General features: G+C 33.6%; 1 protein-coding gene across 2 annotated transcripts; it reads right to left on the bottom strand.

The window, feature by feature from the left end:
- Positions 1-1,689: 1,689 nt before the first annotated feature.
- LOC105320304 (MSL complex subunit 3) lies at positions 1,690-12,824 on the bottom strand. 2 transcript variants are annotated; one of them, XM_011418182.4, is made up of 11 exons: positions 12,550-12,824; positions 12,285-12,367; positions 11,291-11,383; positions 10,826-11,057; positions 10,524-10,583; positions 10,311-10,397; positions 9,729-9,874; positions 9,345-9,488; positions 8,494-9,143; positions 8,173-8,257; positions 1,691-2,662 (listed from the first exon to the last, which is right to left on the bottom strand). In XM_011418182.4, exons 1-11 carry the CDS (start codon positions 12,646-12,648, stop codon positions 2,596-2,598), a joined length of 1,746 nt encoding a protein of 581 aa, XP_011416484.3. In that variant the 5' UTR covers positions 12,649-12,824; the 3' UTR covers positions 1,691-2,595. The 2 variants fall into 2 exon arrangements, with proteins under 2 accessions (XP_011416485.3, XP_011416484.3); XM_011418183.4 differs by lacking the exon at positions 10,524-10,583 and having other exon boundaries at positions 1,690-2,662.
- Between the last annotated feature and the right edge of the window lie 8,122 nt (positions 12,825-20,946).

Here is a 20,946-nt window from a genome sequence, read left to right as displayed (position 1 = left end):
CGTGTAATACAATGGTAAAAGCAATTGTCGTCCCAGGGAACTTGATGTGACCTCTGTAATGAGTGCGCTAACATAATCCGGACTAGTACAGATGCGATTATATTTAGAAAAGTTTTTAAAAGTTGGGCATTTTCATAATGGTTAACCCCTTACACGGTATTTTTGTAACAGAATTTCCGATTCATGGTAACAATACGAAATTCTTTAAATAAGCAATTTTAAAAGCATTTATTTGAGATAATTACAGTATTTCTATTATAAATGGGAAAAATTGCCTTTAAATAAGCATTAAACGTTTTCAAAAAATTCATATGTCCCAAAGAAAGGGGGGGTTCCGACCCCCGGAACCCCCCCTCTGGATCCGCCAATGATATAAACGTACCTGGACGCCAAAAATTTATTGTTTTTTTAACGGGTCCTATAATAATTGAAAGAGTAGCCAAGATCGTATATAAATTTACTTGATTCATGCACGTGAATCAACAGAGGAAACCAGCCCCTTCCCCCGTTTAAAAAACCGTCATTTTTGAACATCGATATTTTTTTAAAAGAGGTTTATGGGCCGTATTGCTCACCTAAACTACGAATCCTTGTATCATTTCATTTTGAAATTTAAAAAAATGAAACTATTTAAGGTGGCATGGGACACATGTCGATATTGAAGTGGATTAAAATATATTATAATTGAAATACTTTTACCTGTTTAGAATTTTCAAATTCTACAATATTAAACCCAAAAATAGCTTGTAAGAATATTTGGAGAGGTAAAAGTAATAAAACCCACTGCGGGATTCGAACTCATGACCTACAGATTTGTAAACCAACTGCACTACGCTGTTATGTGACAATACTGGGAATGAAACTACTTACATAATTTCACTGTTTATTTCGATAAACAATACGTCACAACATGGAAGTGTCCCATACCACCTTAAAAATATTGTATGTTTATAATGCATGGTTTTTATGTTGTTCTTTGAACTCCTTTGGGGCCCCAGTATTAGACTGAGGGCGCAATTTTAACTTATTAGAATCTACACCATCTTAGGATGCTTTCAGAGTAATCTCAGATATTGTAAATTTCTTGTTTTAAAATATTTTCCCAATACATATATATTTCTATACAGAAATATGAACCCCTCTTGCGAATATAGTATTAACCCAGGGATCACGATTTTAACAATTTAGAATTTATCATTATCTTACTATGCTTGCATATTAATCTCATAATTTGTACATACCTATAGTTTGTTCTTAAGAAGATTCAAAACATTTTCCCCATATATTTCTATCTTAAACTTTGAACCTATCTTGGTGGCCCAGTATTAGTCTGGGGGTAACAAATATAATTTTTAACTATTTAATAGATATCTAAGCACATCTGATGGTAAATTTTAACATTTTAGAGTCCCCTTCCCATAAGGATGATTTGTACTAAATTGGGAATTTAGTGGTTCTAGAGGAGAAGTCAAAAACGTGAAAAGTTTTCAGATAAACAACAAGTGATGAGAAAAGCTCACTTCACTTGAACCTTTATTGTAAGGTGACATAAAAATAATTTAATCCATCCTCCCTTTGAAAAAGTTGATAGCCTACACTTGAAATAAAACCAAGAGTATGACCATCCCTACTCTAGCTTACTATAGTTTCATGGCAAGATAGTATTGACATGACGCTGGGATTTGTAAGGGACGCCTCCTCGTCTCTCATTGGTGTCACATTTTCTTTTTATGAAAATTGTCAAGGAAATTAAGCTTTTCATTTAATACAACATTTATTCAGCAATACCTCTACAGTAAAAGTAGATTAATGTTATAGGAATTGCTAATTTACACGATTCATGTATATTTACAATTAAGATAATTTACAGAGAAGACAGCATTGAAATCATTATGCCCATAATTTTACTAATCACTGACATGAAAAATAACATACAAGTACATCCCATACCAAATACTGAACTGTAGTTTTAGCAGTCCTTGTTTTTAAAGTTATCATATACACATGTATGTAGAGTTGATATATGTTAAATACTGGGTAAACTACATACACTGTCATAAGGCCAAGCAAAGTGTTATCTGTTGATCTTTATTTATAGATGTACATATATTTAAATAAACTTTTTGAGTGGTGACACATGTAAACAGATCAAAAATATTGTAAGTTAAAAATAAAAAAAAAACTATATTTAAATTTAATTGAACAACATATCTTACATGCAGCTGCTGAAATACATGTAGGAAAATACAAGTAGGAAAATCTTAACAAAACGATAAAATTACATTACATTTATGTAAATAAAGATATGTAAAAATTTCAGTGTTTTGTTCATAGCTGTACAATGCATATACATCTACCATGCTTTATAAGCATTTAAAAATGTCTGTCAAACATCCAATTAATTTACAATACTGAGAGCAACATTATTAAAAACAACAATCTATTTATTCACTTAATTAAACAGCATGGCAATATTCTTGGTACAGGACACATTATGTCACTTTGGTATCGCATATTTTCCAAACCCTATCCTTTAGAGAAAAATTTTCTGCTGCTAAATACATAATCTAACACTAAATCCAATTCTCCAGTTTTTCATTCATCACTTTGCTGAACGTAAAGGGACTCCTTGAAAACTTCCTCTCTTCTCTCCATAAGGTAGCTGCAAAATTCAGTGATGACCATCAATGTAATAACTACAGTTTCAACTTAAATTCTTCTTTCTATTATTGTGGAATCATTAGAATTTGTGGTGGCTCAATTTTCGTGGTACATGTATTTGTAGGTAGCCCTCACCAACAAATTTACATCCTAAATGAAAACCTATTATAAAATGTTTAGTTTTCGTACTGAAACTGAAAACCGTCGCATCCACAAAATTACATCCCCATGAATAAGCAGAAATCCCACATTCCACGAAAATTGGCCCCAAGGAAATTAAATGATTCCTCAGTATTGCATTACATTGCTTTTAAAAAACCTACATCCACTGAGAATCCAAATCATGGGTAACAAGAGAAAAGCTGTCAATGTGACAGCAAACCGGGTTTTCTTTTATGTGAATTGTATCCATAATCCATGTCAACACGTATCCAGTGAAATGGAGTACCCTATATGCAACATTTTGCCAAAAAATGACCAAGTTCAAAACCTGGTATTTTTTCGATAAATTATCAGAAATCAAAATCCTTGCAATATGCACACCTCTGATATATGTACAATTGATCTGCAAAAGAACAACTTCCTATCTTGAGAACTGTAGGAGGAGTTATCCGTACAATGAAGGTACCCTATATGCAATATTTTGCCAAAAAATGACTAAGTTCAAAACCTGGTATTTTTTCGATAAATTATCAGAAATCAAAATCCTTGCAATATGCACACCTCCGATATATGTACAATTGATCAGCAAAAGAAGAACTTCCTATCTTAAAAACTGTAGGAGGAGTTATCCGTACAATGAGGGTACCCTATATGCAAAATTTTGCAAAAAAATGACTAAGTTCAAAACCTGGTATTTTTTCGATAAATTATCAGAAATCAAAATCCTTGCAATATGCACACCTCTGATATATGTACAATTGATCTGCAAAAGAACAACTTCCTATCTTGAAAACTGTAGGAGGAGTTATCCGTACAATGAGGGTACCCTTTTGGCAGCCGCCCGCCCGCCCACCCGCCAGCCATTTTCACCATTTTAATAACCGGATTTTTCCGTTGGAAAACCCGGTTAATAAAACTAGTAAATGTATCTGTCATCTTTAGATTACAGAGGATAAATAAAAGGATCAAAATTACAGGAAATATATGTGTAACACATGTTATATATCAGCAAATAGCTGATGAAAATTTACTTGGAGATCATTACTTAGTACAAATAAACTTTCACATATGGTAACACAAAAATTTTAGGGCTAACATTTTTTCCCTTGTACAGATTAGTATGAACATCTTGCAAACCCCCCAAAAAAGAATGGTGATGTAATCTCTCATTTTTACTTAAACCTTAAAGTATTCTACACAAAAGAAAGAAAGCAACTAGACACGATCTCGTTGCGAGCAACGAGGAGGTCTTCCGTCCGCTGAAGACGGAAGACCCTAATAATAAAAGACTGTTTTTGTCTAAATCTTAATTGAAGAGTGTTTTTCAACTTGTACTACAGTCCAACACCCTTTCATGTTGAATATTTTAGTTTGAAAATTAGATAAAAAGGAGAGAAAGAAATAGAGAGAAAGAACAAATCTTGGCTCCGGCGAGATTAGAACACACAGCCTTTGCAGGTGTCTCAAAACATGGCTGACACGAAATTATTCCCGACTTTGTCTTTGAATTTTGGGAGTTTCCGCCCGGGAGAGGAGCTGAGTTTTTGTATGAGATGAAAAACAACGTGTAAGATGTCTGACTATTCAGGTTTGGTAACAGTGCAAGGTCATTTGAAATATTGATGGGTGTTTGTGTCTGGAGGGGGGGGGGGGGGGGGGGGGTGGGGTGAAAAGACCCGAGCTTGATTTTTGTCTTAAATAAATCGAAAATAGAATTTTGAGGTGTGGATCTCGGATTTGGTTAACAACAATTAGGGGAAGTCCTAAAACAATGACTGATGCATTTTACCCATGTATTTCAGTGTTGAGAATGTTTTTTCGTGTTGTTTGCTATTATGTTTGACTGTTTTATTTCAGCAGGATTGATAAAATCTTTATAAATGTAGAAATAACGAAATCAGTAACACGTAAATTTATTCGGTAAAAATTTGATAACAGTAATTTCCACAGTTCTAACATTCATAAGTAGTTCACACGCTATCGTAGATACAGACTAAACGGAAAACAAGAAATATACATGCAATAGAAATATTACGCGGCTGCTTACATCCCTTCTACTGTGTAAATTTTAAGTCCCCGTACAGGCTATACTCGCCGTTTGATCTCAGGATTTACTTCTTAATTGTTCAATCCGCTGCATATTTCACAGACAATAAGAATGGGGTCCGAGGTACATTTACACAAAATTTCATTAGGATTGAATAAGGGGCTCGGGAGTTAGAATTTTTTTCTACAGTACATGTCAAGCACGCCAATGCAATCGAAACTCGAATGCCCCAAAATTCATATCTCTCTTAAAAATGAACAAATAAGTCTGGTCATTAGTACAGTAATCTAGACTTGAACTAGGTTGAAAATAAAGGTTCAAGATGACAGATCCAGTAAAATCAGGCCAGGAAAACTAAATGATTTTGTGAATAGGAAGGGGGGGGGGGGGTGGTCGGTGCGTGTACTGTGTAAATTTAATTTCCAGGTATAGGCAATAAGCGCCGTTTAATTTCAGGAATTTTGTCTTAATTGTTCAATCCGCTGCATATTTCACAGACAATACGAATGGGGTCCGAGGTTCATTTTCACAAATTTTCATTAGGATTGAGTGAAGGGCTTGGGAGTTAGAATTTTTTTTATAGTACATGTCAAACACGACAATTGAAACTCAAATGCCAAAAACTTCATAACTCTGTTATTAATGAACGAATTGGTCTGGCAATTAGTACAGTAATCTAGAATGGTAATTAGTTAAAATTAAAGGCCCAGGATCAAAGATCAAGTAAAATCGGGCTAGAAAAACTAAATGATTTTATGAATTGGGAGGGGGGGGGGGGGTCGGTCGTTAACTGCTATATTAAACATAGAATATTAAATTCTATCACATATTACACAATTTCTAAATAAAATACATATGTTAGAACAATATATAAGCGTTGTTTGAAAAATGTAACTATTGATTTTTTACATCTATTTATTCTTAGGCTCAAACACTCATAAACGGGTGGTCAGTTTTTAAACCTTGTCGCAGTCACCCGTTCGTTTGTATAGTTATGTGTATAAACTTCGGAAGCTTTTCTTAATCCCGACAGGCAACAGATTTGAATCAGTATATAGACATGCACAAAAAAAGGAAAAAGTACACCATCTTTAATAAAAATGACTTTTTAGCGTTGACTTCCAATCTGTAAGAAGACAATCATTTAACAATGAATTTCAAATTATTTGAATCCATAGACATTATCCCGTAACTTGATATAAAATATGTATAATTTTTGGACGCCAATGTACATTTAGCTTCTATCCAATTTACTCCACGTTACCTGTACTAGTTCTTATTCAAATGCTAAAACATTTGTACTTGAGAGAGAGAGAGAGAGAGAGAGAGAGAGAGAGAGATTACATAGCGTTTTATAATGTTCAGGAAATCAATATATAAGCAACCTATGTCAATAAACGCATGTATACATGCATGTGTGTATCTATATATGGGATTAAATACTAAGCAGTCCTCCTTTTTAAGCCGAGTAGAATAACGTGGGTGCATTGCTAAATGTTGTGTGCATACAGTCATTGAGATGGCGGCATTTCTTTGATGCCGGCAAAGAGACCCAGCGAACTCTAATGCGATCGAACTGCAGGGGCACTTCGGCGGCATGTCTTTGATGTCGGCGATGCAACGAGCGTCGTAATTTAGAGAGCTGCTGACAGAAAAGAGCTCTATATTTGTACTAAAAGAAGCCGCTATTTTTTTTTATTTATGACAAAAATAAAACGGAAAACATTCAAATCCATTATTTTAAAGATAAAATCATTAATCAAAACACAAATGAGAGAGAAAAAAGATTCGGCACTCAGGGACTGAACCCGGGTCGCCTGGGCACAAGTCCACCACTCTAACGACTGAGCTACGCGGACCCTCGCTTCAGAACTTTGGAGTCCAAAATCTCAAGAATGCGTGGATTGATTTTAAAACGAATTTCATATTCTAAAATTTTGAGAGCGTCTCTATCGAATGAAAAAATAAAATCAAAGGCCGGAACGGCCACAAAGGCGTCGAGCTGACATTTTTTTCTTTTATGTAGAATGATACCAATAATTTGAATTTCTGTACTATAATAGTCATATCAAATGATATTAGACTTAGAATAGAAAGTACATGTATATGAATTATGTTTTCTGCTGCTTTAAAAACAAAAATCAGTATATTTTCTTATAAAATAGGTAGTGGTGCTTTTTTAATACAATAACTCATCATAATTGCAAAAATCGAAGAAATTCCAAAGTTCAAAAATAATTTGTTTCTTTCTGCTTCAAACAGTCTTTGAACAACTTTCACAGGTTCATAATTTGAATACATTAACAGTGTGTCCCTAATTATAATAATAAAACATACATTTATTTATTTCAATTCCCGTTTGAAACAAGATTTCCTATGGTATGGTTGTTTACAAACAAATCCACAACACGTGCTATCTAAAATGCTCGACCAAACTAACTGCATTATCGAGTTTATTTTTTGCAACGAAACTACTAGATACGTTTATCGCTTACATTTATTTTGGAGACCGTGCCCGATAACAAATAAATTTACATCTCAAATGTTATTTCTATCGGGCACGGTCTCCAATTAAAATATAAGCGATAGACTAAAATAATATCTAGTGAATCTTTACACTTAGGCCTGATTGTATTCATCCGCCATTTCTTGATTAAGCAAATTTATTCTTATGCAATGAGTTGTCAATCACCAGGGAGGCTAAGTTGGGTTTTTTGTACACAATTTAGTTGAATAAATGGAAAAAAAATCTTGTAATACGTTTAATACTTTTAGGAACTTATTTCTTAATAATGCGCATTTAAAAGGCGGTGCAGCGCGTGAATTTTGGACGATTGCCAATCCAGACGATCGCTAGAAGGCTGCCGAGCATTAGCTCGACGCCTTAAAAAATTCAAATCCAAAAAATTAAGGTTTTTCATTTCCCTCCGTTGACGACCGGAAGTAACGGCGGACGTTCGGATATGCGAAGGGCACTGCGGCCGTTCACTCTCTACCTTCTCTGAAAATTTGAAAGTCCTATCTTGAATACTTTTTGAGAAAAATTGTGAACAAGCAAAAACATAAAATCTTCAATATCTCGGTACCGGAAGTGACGACCAAAAAAATCTCGTGTAATTTTCTTACAAATTTTGTCATGAATAAGATCTGAAAGTTTCACGAAAATCGGCTGAAGCGTTTTTGAGAAAACGTGACAGAAAAAAATAATAATAATAATAGAGGAAAAGAAACAAAGCAAAAACAATAAGGTCTTCCGTTTCCAACGGAAGACCTTAATTAAAAAAAAAAGCTGCTGTACTTACTCTAGGAAACAATGTAAAAGGGAGAGGAGGGCTTTGACTTTGTGGTCTTCCATATCCATACTGGTGATGAGGTCAGGAAGTTTGACTGCATCCAAACAGAAATCAAATCAAATCATGTGCATTATAAAATCAATAATTCAGCCATATTTATGCAAAATAATACTTTTTTTGAAATTCTGTACCAGACTTCTTTTTGTGTTTTGTTATCACCATTGATTGTTCTTTACAAAGATTTTTAATTTCTGGTTCAATATTTCTATCAATAAACTCTGATGCAACAATATGTTGCTAGTACTACATGAACTTCATAAACAGACATACCGAACAGTCTGAGGAGATGGTGAGCCCCGTACAGCAGGGACGGTGCGGTCGGGTTGGCCTGTATTTTCTCTGGGGGTAAGAGCTGCCAGGACAGAATTCTGTCCAGAATATCCTCCTTACAGGACTCCGAGGAAGCCCCACTGCTTCCCTTGCTGTCCTGACTGCCATTATCAGATGGCTTCTGACTAGATATTGAACTCGGAATAAGGAGGGGTGGCGGTGCATCCTCTGTGTCCTTTGGGGACTGTGCCTCAGCCCCAGTGTCTGAAGGTTCTGTTTTAACTATAGCTGTTGAACACGACTGGTGACTTGAGCTGTACCTGCGACTTCTACGAGTTTCTTTCTTCCTGACACTGTCTGCTTTTTGTTCTTCTCTATTATTTTCCTCTAAATGAGGTAAACTTTCACTAGATGCTTGCTTTGCATCTGCTCCTTTTTTAGCATTATCTAACACTGATTGTCTGGTGAGCCTCCTTGGGGCTAACTCATCTTGTTCTGCGGCTTCAAACTCTAACTTGTCCTTAAAAATCTCGGGGGATAGTTTGGGAATCTTTGGAGAAAGATTTCCATTGGAAGATAAATTTGTACTTGCTCTCAATCCATGTTTGCGTTTCACAGGGGACTTTTTGGCTGTAGGTGAGTGGACAACACTGAAGTAAACAATTTTCTAATCTAAAAACCACATTATACAAATTTTTTCCTTCTATTCCATTCTGTTCCATTAAATTCAATAATAATAGCATACCTCTTAATGTTAACTTAATCATTTCTATAAATTTTTTAAAAATATTTTTGGAACTGTATGGTTTATCATCTTTACATGTATTATTTATCTATCTATATATACAAACCTATTGCTGGTTTGGGACTTTTGTTTGTGTGTGGATATTAACCTGTCTAGTTGGGCCTTCTCTGATGCATACAGGAGGATCAAAGGCAGAGTGTAATCAAAGCAGATGCGTAATCCATCAGCCATTTCCTTACACAAAGGAATACTAAAAGCAAAAAAAAAACCCACACATAAACTTACATTTTCTCCTCGACAAAGTAATCTGAAAGTCAGACGGTTGTATAATCATTTGACCATGCTAAACTATGCATATTAACTCCTTAATAATCAAACATATTTTTTTATGAGGAAGAAGCAAGGCTTAAACTTTACTAAAATCCTTATCAAAGCAATTATTTTTCCATACAAAATTCACAATGCTCAAGTTTTACTTTTAAAATCTTACTTTCTCTCTACAGGGACAAACGAGGATCCTTCTTTGCTCGGTGCAGTGCTTTTTGCTGAATTACTGAAGAGGATGTTTACACAAAAAGATTTCACAAATTCCTCCAGTATTGACACAATGTTTGGCTGAGCTGGTAGATTCAATAGCTAAAAACAAAACGTGAGAAAAGGATTGCTTACTTATTACTTATTGCTTTAAGTAAACATTACCATTTTTCTAAATAAACTTTTACAATCAATACAATGGTAAGAATTAAATTTTGAACAATTCTACTTGATACGTGAACTTGTAATGCTTGACAATCTTTTTCAAATTCAACATAACATGAAATCATTTTAATCTATGTCATCTATGTCAATGTGCATCCATTGTCAGTTGGTGTGATAATGGTGATATTTTGTTTTCTTGCAAGTATATAGGTATAGATTTATTGGGGAGAAGTAATAACACAATCTATAAAAATAAAATCACCAAGAATTCTAATGATTTCAGAGTATTTACTTTTTTCATGATGAATTTTATAAGATATCACTTTGAGAGTATTTAGGTCTATCTGGTTTATGAAACGGTAAAGTTAAGTACCATATTATGCTTGTTTACAGCCAAGTAATCTTTTTCCAGTTCTTCTTTCAGTAGAGGTGGTAGATCTATTTCCACATTAACCTTTCTCTGTAAGAATTAAAGAAGAAAATTATGACATCAAACATTTACAATGCTATAAAACATAGGTGCAAATTCCTTCATTCAAAATGTTCACAGAAAAAATTCATCACACACAACATTTGAGAATTTGACCTTTCTGTCCTCAGACTTGTTACTATAGCTACTCCCACCATCGTCACTACTGTTGGTACTCTGAATGGAAAATTTTGAATTTCACTAACTCAGCTACAACTACTTCTGTTATGACAATGTTAATGTATACATGTATCGTTTACAAAAAACCATCATAAATTTTCTAGCACTAAACAAACTGGTCAATAGCATAATTAGTTTATATCATTTAATTTTACTCCAAGACCTTTTTAGAATGGAATATTAAAAATTATAATCATGCAGAGCGATTTTCCTTTAATTGTGTTTCCATGATGACATACCCTATTGTCAGAATCCTGGGCTGAACCATTGTGTATCTGTTCAAAGTTCTCTTGACTTTCCTTATCCTCTTCCTTCTGATCGTCATCAGTTTTTTCATCATCACTTTCTGAGGAAATGTAATCATCGTCTTCATATGGACTGTCGCCGTCATCTTCAAACAAGGGAGGTCGCCCTCTGAAAGCTTTTCTTAGAATTCTGTCAATTCTCCTATTTCGTGCACTGTTTATTCGACTGAAAGAATGAAGGGGTTTACAATTATATCTGCTATGCTCTCAAAAACATATTATTAAAAGGACAAGATTCAAATTTGACTTTAACAATAAATATTTTTTTTAAAATTCCTGTTTGTACTTCCTTCAAACCAAATTAGCTCTGCACAGGAATGGCTATTCAGAACTAAAAAAAAATTGTCAATTTTCTTTAATTTTATTGTAAATGTTAACAAATCATTTCTTAAAACTTACTATTTCTTTGTGGTGTCCGCTAATTTTTTCATCAACTGTTTATTTTCGTCTGTGTTTTTTAAAACATATGTTTCTGGTACAATTCTGTCCCAACTGTACAAAAAAAATATTTTTTGTTTCAACAGACCAAATTTTAATTTCATAGCTGTATCTGGATTCAGAAAACAGATATTGGGTTAACTGTATACAAATAAAAGAACCATGATGAGGCATTTGCACTTTTAAGTTATTTTAAAAATTAATTTTTTTTTAAAGATTTCAAAGGTGAAAATTTATTATTTAATAAACTCCTTAAAATCACACTAAGATTTTAGTGATCAAACTTGCAATCTATTAGATATGAAATATGATAGTTATGGATGGACTACCTTAAAAACATTTAAGTTTTATCCATACTTTCCTACAATTTTGATGGACTAAAAGTACAGACATTCAGTAAAAATAGTAAACAATTTTCCGTTAAAATTAACTTAACATGCAGTTATCATTTTTCAGATATTTCCATGAGGAGGCTGGATAGTCAACAATATTAACCATTAAATATAACTTAAACTTTCAGATATGATTGGTTTAGCTATAAACTACATGTATCATTTAGTCAAGGAAAAAACTTGAAATCTTAGCTTTTAAATATGAGTATTTTCCTACATCTTCATATAAAGCTTTTCTTTAAAAAAAAAAAGACTAAGACAATCTAAAAATGGCCATGACCATCCAGTTTCTTAAAAGTTGCCAAGTTGCCTTAAGTTGGTATAGTTTTGGTGAGAAATTAGATTGGCCTGCAAAGGGAAATAACTCTTCTTAATTGATCATCTAGGCAAGTTGCAGATATTAAATATTGATACTGGTTTTTTTTTAATAAAGCAAAACAGGTATTATGTCAGTGTGTTGTACTTGTACAGAGTGACATCCTGGGAAAACAAAACTCTTCATAAAGTGGTCTTCTTATAACATACAGGCAGACAAATAAGCTCTATAGTCAATTCAGTTATACCTGTTGTTCCAACCCTGGAAATGTACATGGTATGCTGGGATCTTGGCACCAGATATATCTTTTGTAGTTGTTGTGTCAAGAACCTATTTTTGAAAAAATATACAAGCAAACAATTTATAATAACAGAAGATTTGATAGATTTTCGATATGTCATTGACTTACTAGATGCATTCATGTTTTGAAACGATCGGGTTAAATAACGTTGCTTTATGGCTCAGATATAGAAAGTGAAATGTACTGAACATGATAGATTCGTCACACGTACCTTGGCTTCGTACAAAACACGGGCTTTGGTGGGATCTGGTTCAAAACATAGAACGTATTCCCCCATGGCGAACAAGAATTTGACACCTCTAGTCGACATAATCAAGGAATAAAATAATGTTATGACTTGAAAATATATTCAACGTGTTATCAAATCTTCATTTGCTTAAAGATCAAAGAAAGAAATGATCATTTTTTGTATTGTTTTGGATTTTGTTATCACCATTGTTCCCGCGTTGGAAATACCGGAAACCGGAAACGAAATGTCAAATGAAAAGCCAACAAGTAATCATACTTTTCCCGGAATAAATATTACGTACTTCATTTCATAAACGTGTGTTACTGTAAAAGTAGGGTCTTATCAATTTTCTGTCGTTTTATGTTGCATCACATGCATGTCATACACACCCCTGCGAATGTTATTGTCATTTAAATTTTAAATCACGTGGTTTTATTTGACCCTTTCAGTTTCGCAGTAACAATCGTGCCTCGTGTTTATAGTCTATTTTAGAGAATTTAGGTACTTGTAGTCAAATATAAATTCTAGAGGTTTATTGATTTTAAACTTTATCTTCATTAATTGGTGGGTTAAATTTGTCCTAGAAATAAATGTGACAATACAAAAATATTTTTTTTCTGCTGTTGCGACAATTAACATGCGTTGTAAACATCCCCCCTAAGAATTAATTTTCGATCCGCGCCTGACTTAGTAATAATACAAATAGTGAAACAGACTGTACTATTTTATGCAGAATGTTCCTTGAAAATGGCTCGATATGCTAAGTTTTTATGCAAAACATTCACCCATAATTTTTCTAAAAACATGGTATTGCACACCACAAGCATCAAACATGGCTATGAATTTATTAAGCAACCCAATGTTTATGTTATTACCACTCTACACTTGGTCGAACGATAACTCTGTTTCGAGTATCATCGTTTAATTTAAAAAAACCGCTAGATAATGAATAAGACATACATCTTAAAAGATGTTGATGTTTTAACATAAATCAAAGTAGGATATGATATGAAAATCGACCAGTACTTACGTATTTGGAGAATATTATCCGAACACTTATACTTCTGCTCGAAATTTCACAGGAACTGAACAAATCTCGGTGAAGTCTCGTGAACTTTCATTCGAGCACCTCTGGATTTATTACATACTTAGCAACGATAAAGAAAACATTCCGAACACATTCGTAGGGGTGATACATCAAATAAAAAATATCTTCAAATTAAAAATTTCCACTTTAATCGCCATTTGGGTCCATTTGGGTCGCCATTTGGGTCCATTTGGGTTCATTTGGGTCCATTTGGGTAAATCGACGCACCCTTTTAAAGGGACAGGGTGCGTCGATTTACCCAAATGGACCCATATGAACCCAAATGAACCCAAATGGCGACCCAAATGGCGATTAAAGTGGAAAAAAATTATAATAAAATCCTTATTACTAATATTATTACTTGTTTTAGTCATGTTATGGGGTTGTTAGCCGTTATTAAGAAAAATAAAGACCCAAATGGCGATTTAAGCGGAAAACAATTATAATAAAATCCTCAATACTAATTCTATTACTTGTTTAGTCATTTCATGGGGTTGTTAGCCGTTATTCAGACAAGTTAAAAATGAATTATGATTAACTTGTCTATTTAATAACGTTGCCCAGCTCTTGTCACGAGGAGGCCACCCCAATAAAGAGCCATAATTTAGGGAAATTTGGAAAAATAAAAGCCGAAGGTCCAAAACAATAATTAGAATTATTTCAGTATATCTTTGTAATTGAAATGAGAAAACTAGTAAGATCCTCTGTAGAGTTATTGTAAACAAAATGAAAGATGCAGTGCATAAAGTTTTACGGGACGAACAGACAGGTTTTAGATCCAACAGTAGCTGTACTAACTAAATAGCAACTCTAAGAATAATTGTGAAACAATATGTCGGATGGCAGTCATCACTGAACATAAAGTAGATGGGTGAATAAGTCGTGTAAAATGCCCATATGAGGAATAAATAGATACTGCAAAATTAAGATATGTGATAAATTAAAAAAAAAATTAAAAACAATGCAACTATATTTAACGTAACATCGATGTTTTTTCAAAAAGTATGCCAAAGGTACTAATTTTAATGGTTATGATACATACAGAGCAACCCCCTACCCCAAGAGAGAGAGAGAGAGAGAGAGAGAGAGAGAGAGAGAGAGAGAGAGAGAGAGAGAGAGAGAGAGAGAGAGAGAGAGAGAGAGAGAGAGAGAGAGAGAGCCCGGTGTGTAATTTCCCACTTTTAAAATTTAATGGTTTGACTATATGCAATATCTACGTAAATTTTTTAACTGTTTATTTTTTTCATTTTATTCTTTTCTATTTAGTTCAAAATGTCCTATTGTTTATTTCCTCCTAGATAGAATGTTCTATCGTTAAAATGACAGATATCCTACGGACCCGGTTTAACGATAGAATTCGTCCCATATACTCGCTTGGTAGCAAATAAAAATATTATATCGTGCTGTATCTCGCCTTAATTTTCATATGATTGGTCTTAAATACCTACAATGTTGCTCTTTTATAATCCCATATTACCACATTAAATGTTTTTGCAACAAAATCACTGCCACTTTTAACATCATGTTTGAACACTGTTAATACAATTTGTTTTATTCATCTCTAATTAAGAGAGCTATAATATTCATAATTATTTATAAAAATGTTATTAAATTGTTCCCAACAGTTACGTTCATTTAATTCATCATGATTTATCTTTAATTCGTCTGAATAACGGCTAACAACCTCATGAAACAAGTAATAAGATTAGTAAAAATGATTTTATTGTAATTTATATTTTTCTTGAATCGCCTTTTGAATCGCCATTTGGGTCTTTATTTTTCTTAATAACGGCTAACAGCCCCATGAAATGACTAAAACAAGTAATAATATTAGTAATAAGGATTTTATTATAATTGTTTTCCACTTTAATCGCCATTTGGGTCGCCATTTGGGTTCATTTGGATTCATTTGGGTCCATTTGGGTAAATCGACGCACCGAAAGGGACATGGTCACGATTTTGGTCAAATTATAATTTTCTGTTTTTATTAAATTATAATTAATAAGGAATGCATTTCTAGTGATCAAGTAAAAATTGAGAGCCATTCGTACAGTTATTAGCCAGATAAAGGGCTCATAATTCCTTGTCATGTAAACAAGGCTCGTGCCCTGTTTTTGTTTACATAGGTTCAATATACTGACCAATAAAAATCTTTTTTAAGTTGATTTGTCTGTCTACTAATTCATTTTAAGTTAATAACCATATTTTTACAGTTCCTAACGTTTAACACATTCATTTTAGGTCTAAAATTGGAATTTTCATTTCAACATTCAAAATTTAAACATAAGCTTTGTTTGCATAGCAAAGAAATGCAAGCTCTGAAACTCGCTTATAACTCAACGAAATGCACCAAAGTTTTAAATGACTATTAAAAATGCCTCAGTGAAGCATTGTGAACTTTACGATCGGGAAAATAATTTTTGACCAAAATCTTGACCATAACGACACCTCTTTAAAACGGACTAAATTAAAAATTCACATGATTGACAACATATATCAGAAGGTGGTCATTTTGAACCTAAACCTTTTTTTGAAGATTTATCTTCCCTTGATGTAAAGAAGAAACAAAACAAAAAAATTGTCAACTTACCTGTGGTAAATAATTCATTTTATTTCATATTTTTTAAAAAAGAAAGTGTATGCAAACATTCACCAAGAGATTTCTATGTAAATTTGAAGTTACTTTTTATAATATCTTTATAAAACATGCATTGTCAATATACTTCAATGTAAAATTCAAGGTAGAATTCATTGGACAATAATCAAAATTATGAAAATTCCTTTGTTGGAGTATTTCTTCTTGATTACTACTTCAAAAAGAAATCATGGTTAAGATTAACAAACCATTCATTCAATTTTTGAAATGGTATACGGCTTAGAAGATTCACTGAAATGAAGGAATGTGTTCGGAAGATGTCAAGGTGGTAAAAGACACCTGTCGATATTAATCATTATGTGTGGATAAAAGTATATTATAATCAAAATACTTTTACCAGTTTAGAATTTTCAAATTTCATAATATTTTACCAAAACTATATTTTTAAAACTGACTTCTTTTAAAAGTGTACAATCTCATCCATTGCGCCGTGCTAATAGGTAACAATTTCGGAAAAGACGATATTATAAAATAATACTTTATTTCATTATTTCTTTCGTTTTTTTGGCAAGATTACCAATATTCATTGACCCCCCCCCCGGGCCCCTCCCCACACACACGCTGTTATAAAGCAAACAATTATACATACGTGTGTGTGTGTGTGTGTGTGGGCACATAGGATTGTAAGTTTACAAAATCATTGTTGAAGTACAATGCTGTATATTTCTTCTACATGAAATAGGAAAACTCACAAGATTTTAAAAAGCATAATGAGGTTTAAATTGATAAAAAGTTACATTAGAAATGTCAATGCTTATCATTTTAATAGCAGTTATATCAGTTGTACTGTATATCATAATATACTAGTAATAAGAACAGAAAATAGTGTGATTATAGCAGGAATCAATAACGTTCGGCACATTGCAATATATCCAAACACTACTTGGCTTCATTCACTAATCCATGCAGGACGAAACGAGTGAGCCATGCCAAACTTCATTCAGTGTGGTATTAAGCAGTATTCGGAACAACATTCAGTCATTGTCATATCTCTGGACTTTGTGTATTATTCTACCATATTTTGAAAGAGTACACAATTTGCCATCTCTAGGTTGTCTCGCCATCTTATTTTTTTTCTTTTAAAAAGCAGCATATTTTATTTTGAAATATGTCATCTTTACACTTTCCAAATTCGTGGAGAGAAGACTCAGAGACAGCAAAATCAGTTAAAAACAGCTGTAAATAAGTAGGATTACCTATATTTAATTTGACATCATTTTAAAGAGGAGGTCAAGAGCTTGTTTAATGCCGTTTTAGGAGACACTGTAGGCATTCTAGATATATTTCATTAACCAAAAATGGACAAAACCCCGATATTTGCTTTGTTTATATAAATACTTTTATCCTTCATATTTCATAGAAAATGGTTGTATAAAACACGATTTTTTCATTGTGTTTACCAAAAATTTAAGCCCCGGTACACCCTATGAAAGAAAGATATTTTTATGAAGCATCATTGAAAGAATTTATATCTTAAATTTCATAAACCTGTAGGCACCTTTCATATACTAGATCTTGACCTTAAAATATCAAAATGCACGTGCTATATACAAGGGACGTTCGGAAATTATTGGGACATTTACTCTTACTCCCTTGGAGAAAAAGATAAACCCCTTATATCAACAATAATAAAATACCAGAATACCGTTTATTAATGTAAAAAAAATCCAGTTCGATCATTCCTGGTAAGCTGACAAATTTACTGAAGTCCAGTGTCTCGGGACAACCCAAAACTCTCCGCAACGTCATTTTAACGCGTTTCCCTGCTCCTTGGTTTTGGACAGTTTTTTAAATCGTGTTACTTTTACCTACAACTTTCTGTGAAACGTCTCTTCCAGCCATTGGGTTCATATATTTTAGAACTGTTGACATTAGTTCTGTGTAAGTGTAAAAAGTTAAATTCTGGTTAAACATTGAATAATAATCCGATAAAATGACATTCTTATACCTTTACAGTGTATATAGTTTTGATTAAGCGATTGCATGTCCTTCTTTCGAGATTCCCACCGATTTGTATGGCACGCCAAATTCACAAAAATGAGCTAATCATAGTTTCACAGTCAATAAACTAGGTTTAACGGTTGCACACTATAGTTTACGGACAGAGAACTATATCCCAGTCAGCATCCATATGTTGGCCCAACGTAAAGCCAACAATACTCGTTTTGTTGGCCCAATGTTGAATTCCAACGTTGGTACAACATCGAAGTGCAAAGTGGGCCTTTGTTGGGCCAATTTATTGGTTAAACGTTGGTGCAACATTGGACGCAGATTATATAGACGTTGGCCCAACATCAAATATATGTTGGGCCAATACGCAAAACTACAACCTTTAGTTTTGGTTTATCTTGTGTTGGTCCAATGTTTCTTTCGCGTTGGCTCAACGTTTCCTTTGGTTGGTCCAACATTTCTTTAACGTTGGCCAAATTTTTTTCTCACCTTACATTGGCCTTGACATTTTGCCAACATTATTTAGTTTACATGGAGGGTGGACCAATATCACACACACACACACACACACCCACAACCCCCCCCCCCCCCCCACACACACACACCTGTTCATTTAGAAAGCTTATCAAATAAAAATTATCTAACATCAATTAAGTGAGAGAAAAAACAAGATTTTTATATTTTGATGGTATGTTTATCAGATTATATTTAACGACTATGTTTTACATCTGTAAACCTAGTTACCGCGATCAATGCTTCAGAAGTTTAAAACTGTAATTAACACTGAAAAACAACCATTTCGATTGCAAAACATAGTATATCTGATAAATATAGTTTCACAAGTGTGAAACAATGACAACTCTTAACTATAGTTAACGAATGTAAATTATAGTTTACAGATGTGAATCTATATTCATCAGAAAAATCTATCGTTAACGTTATTTACAGACAAATTTATCATTCGTAAACTATAATTTACAACCGTAGTACTATCATCTATTAAAAATGTGACCTGTTCCAAAAAACTTAACTTTATCCAGCATCATAAACCTATGGCTCAGACTCAGCATTCAAGCCTGTCAGGTGCATCAGTATCATAAGACACACCATCCATTGAAGTCTGGTGAAGTAAGGACAAGTAATAACTAAGATATCATCATCAGAGGGCACCTGTTTCAAAAACTTTATTTAACCAGCTCTTAAAACCTTAACCTCCTCCAGCATCCGAAACCTATTGCTCAGATTCAGCATTCAAGCTTGTCAGGTGCATCAGTATCATAATACGCACTATCCATACAAGTTTGGTGAAGTTAGGACCAGTAGTAACTAAGATATAATCATCAGAGGACACCTGCAACAAAAACTTTAACCAGCTCTAAAAACCTTAACCTCTTCCAGCATCCGAAACCTATTGCTCAGATTCAGCATTCAAGCTTGTCAGGTGCATCAGTATCATAAGACGCATCATCCATACAAGTTCGGTAAGTTAGGACCAGTAGTAACTTAGATATTGCTATCAATGGGCACCTGCAACAAAAACTTTAACCTGCTCCAAAAACCTTAACCTCCTCCAGCATCCGAAACCTATAGCTCAGATTCAGCACTCAAGCCTGTCTGGTGCATCAGTATCATAAGACACACCATCCATGCAAGTTTGGTGAAGTACGGACCAGCAGTAACTAAGATATTGCTATCAAAGGGCACCTGCAACAAAAACTTTAACCTGGTCCAACAACCTTAACCTCCTCCAGCATCTGAAATTTAGGATCCAGATTCAGCATCCAAGTCTTTCAAGTCCATAAGTAGGTCCAGATGCATCATCCATGCAAGTTTGGTGAAGATAGGACAAGTAATAGCTTAGATACAGGACCTGCAACAAAAACTTTAACCAGGTCCGGACGCCGACGTCGACGCCGAGGGTATAGCATAAGCTCTCCTTGACTTCGTCTCGGTGAGCTAAAAATCCAGGAATTTAAAGAAGAAATTATAAGAAATCAAACAAAACAATACAAGAGTTTTATGAGTAACATGTTTTATTTACCACTATACGGCTAGAAAAAATACCAAATCAAAATGATTTTGGAAAGTGCAAAAATATATATATATAAAAGGAAGCAATTAAAACCTTTAATACAAACGAAAACAATCTTAAAAGAGTTATTTTATATACAAAAATGTATATGTTAATCATTATGAAATAAAAGTACTGTAAATTCCTTATTTTACGCGAGTACTTAATTCCGCAATTCAACGATTTTCTATCAAATCGCGAGAACATAAAATCGTGAATATCGAAATTTTAGCATAGTTTCATGTAGTTTACATATGTTTGAAAATTAAAAGCGAGATTTTAAAATTCGCGAGACGGGCTTCTAGCGATTTTACGCAGATATTAATTCCTCGCGTTTAACTAGGAATTTACAGTATTTTGTTAAAATATAAATTAAAACAATGTTATTATATATCTACACAATGTTACCAGAAGATATTTTAATAGAAATCCTATGCCATTCACTGGATTTGGGGGGGGGGGGGGGTGTATTTCCAGACTCATGGTTACATGTAATAAGTTTACATAGTAAAATTTAAAATCATGAGAAATAAACAGTTCTCCCGCCCCTTTGCAAAGACATGGACCCATTAATTAGTGATTAATTCATGAAAATAAAGGCTGTAAATCCTCTCC

Source organism: Magallana gigas, chromosome 2, assembly GCF_963853765.1.
Source record: "Magallana gigas chromosome 2, xbMagGiga1.1, whole genome shotgun sequence".
In the NCBI taxonomy this organism is placed as follows: Eukaryota; Metazoa; Mollusca; class Bivalvia; order Ostreida; family Ostreidae; genus Magallana; species Magallana gigas.
Note: the sequence above shows the minus strand (reverse complement) of the source record. Positions and strands in the feature narration are given on the sequence as shown.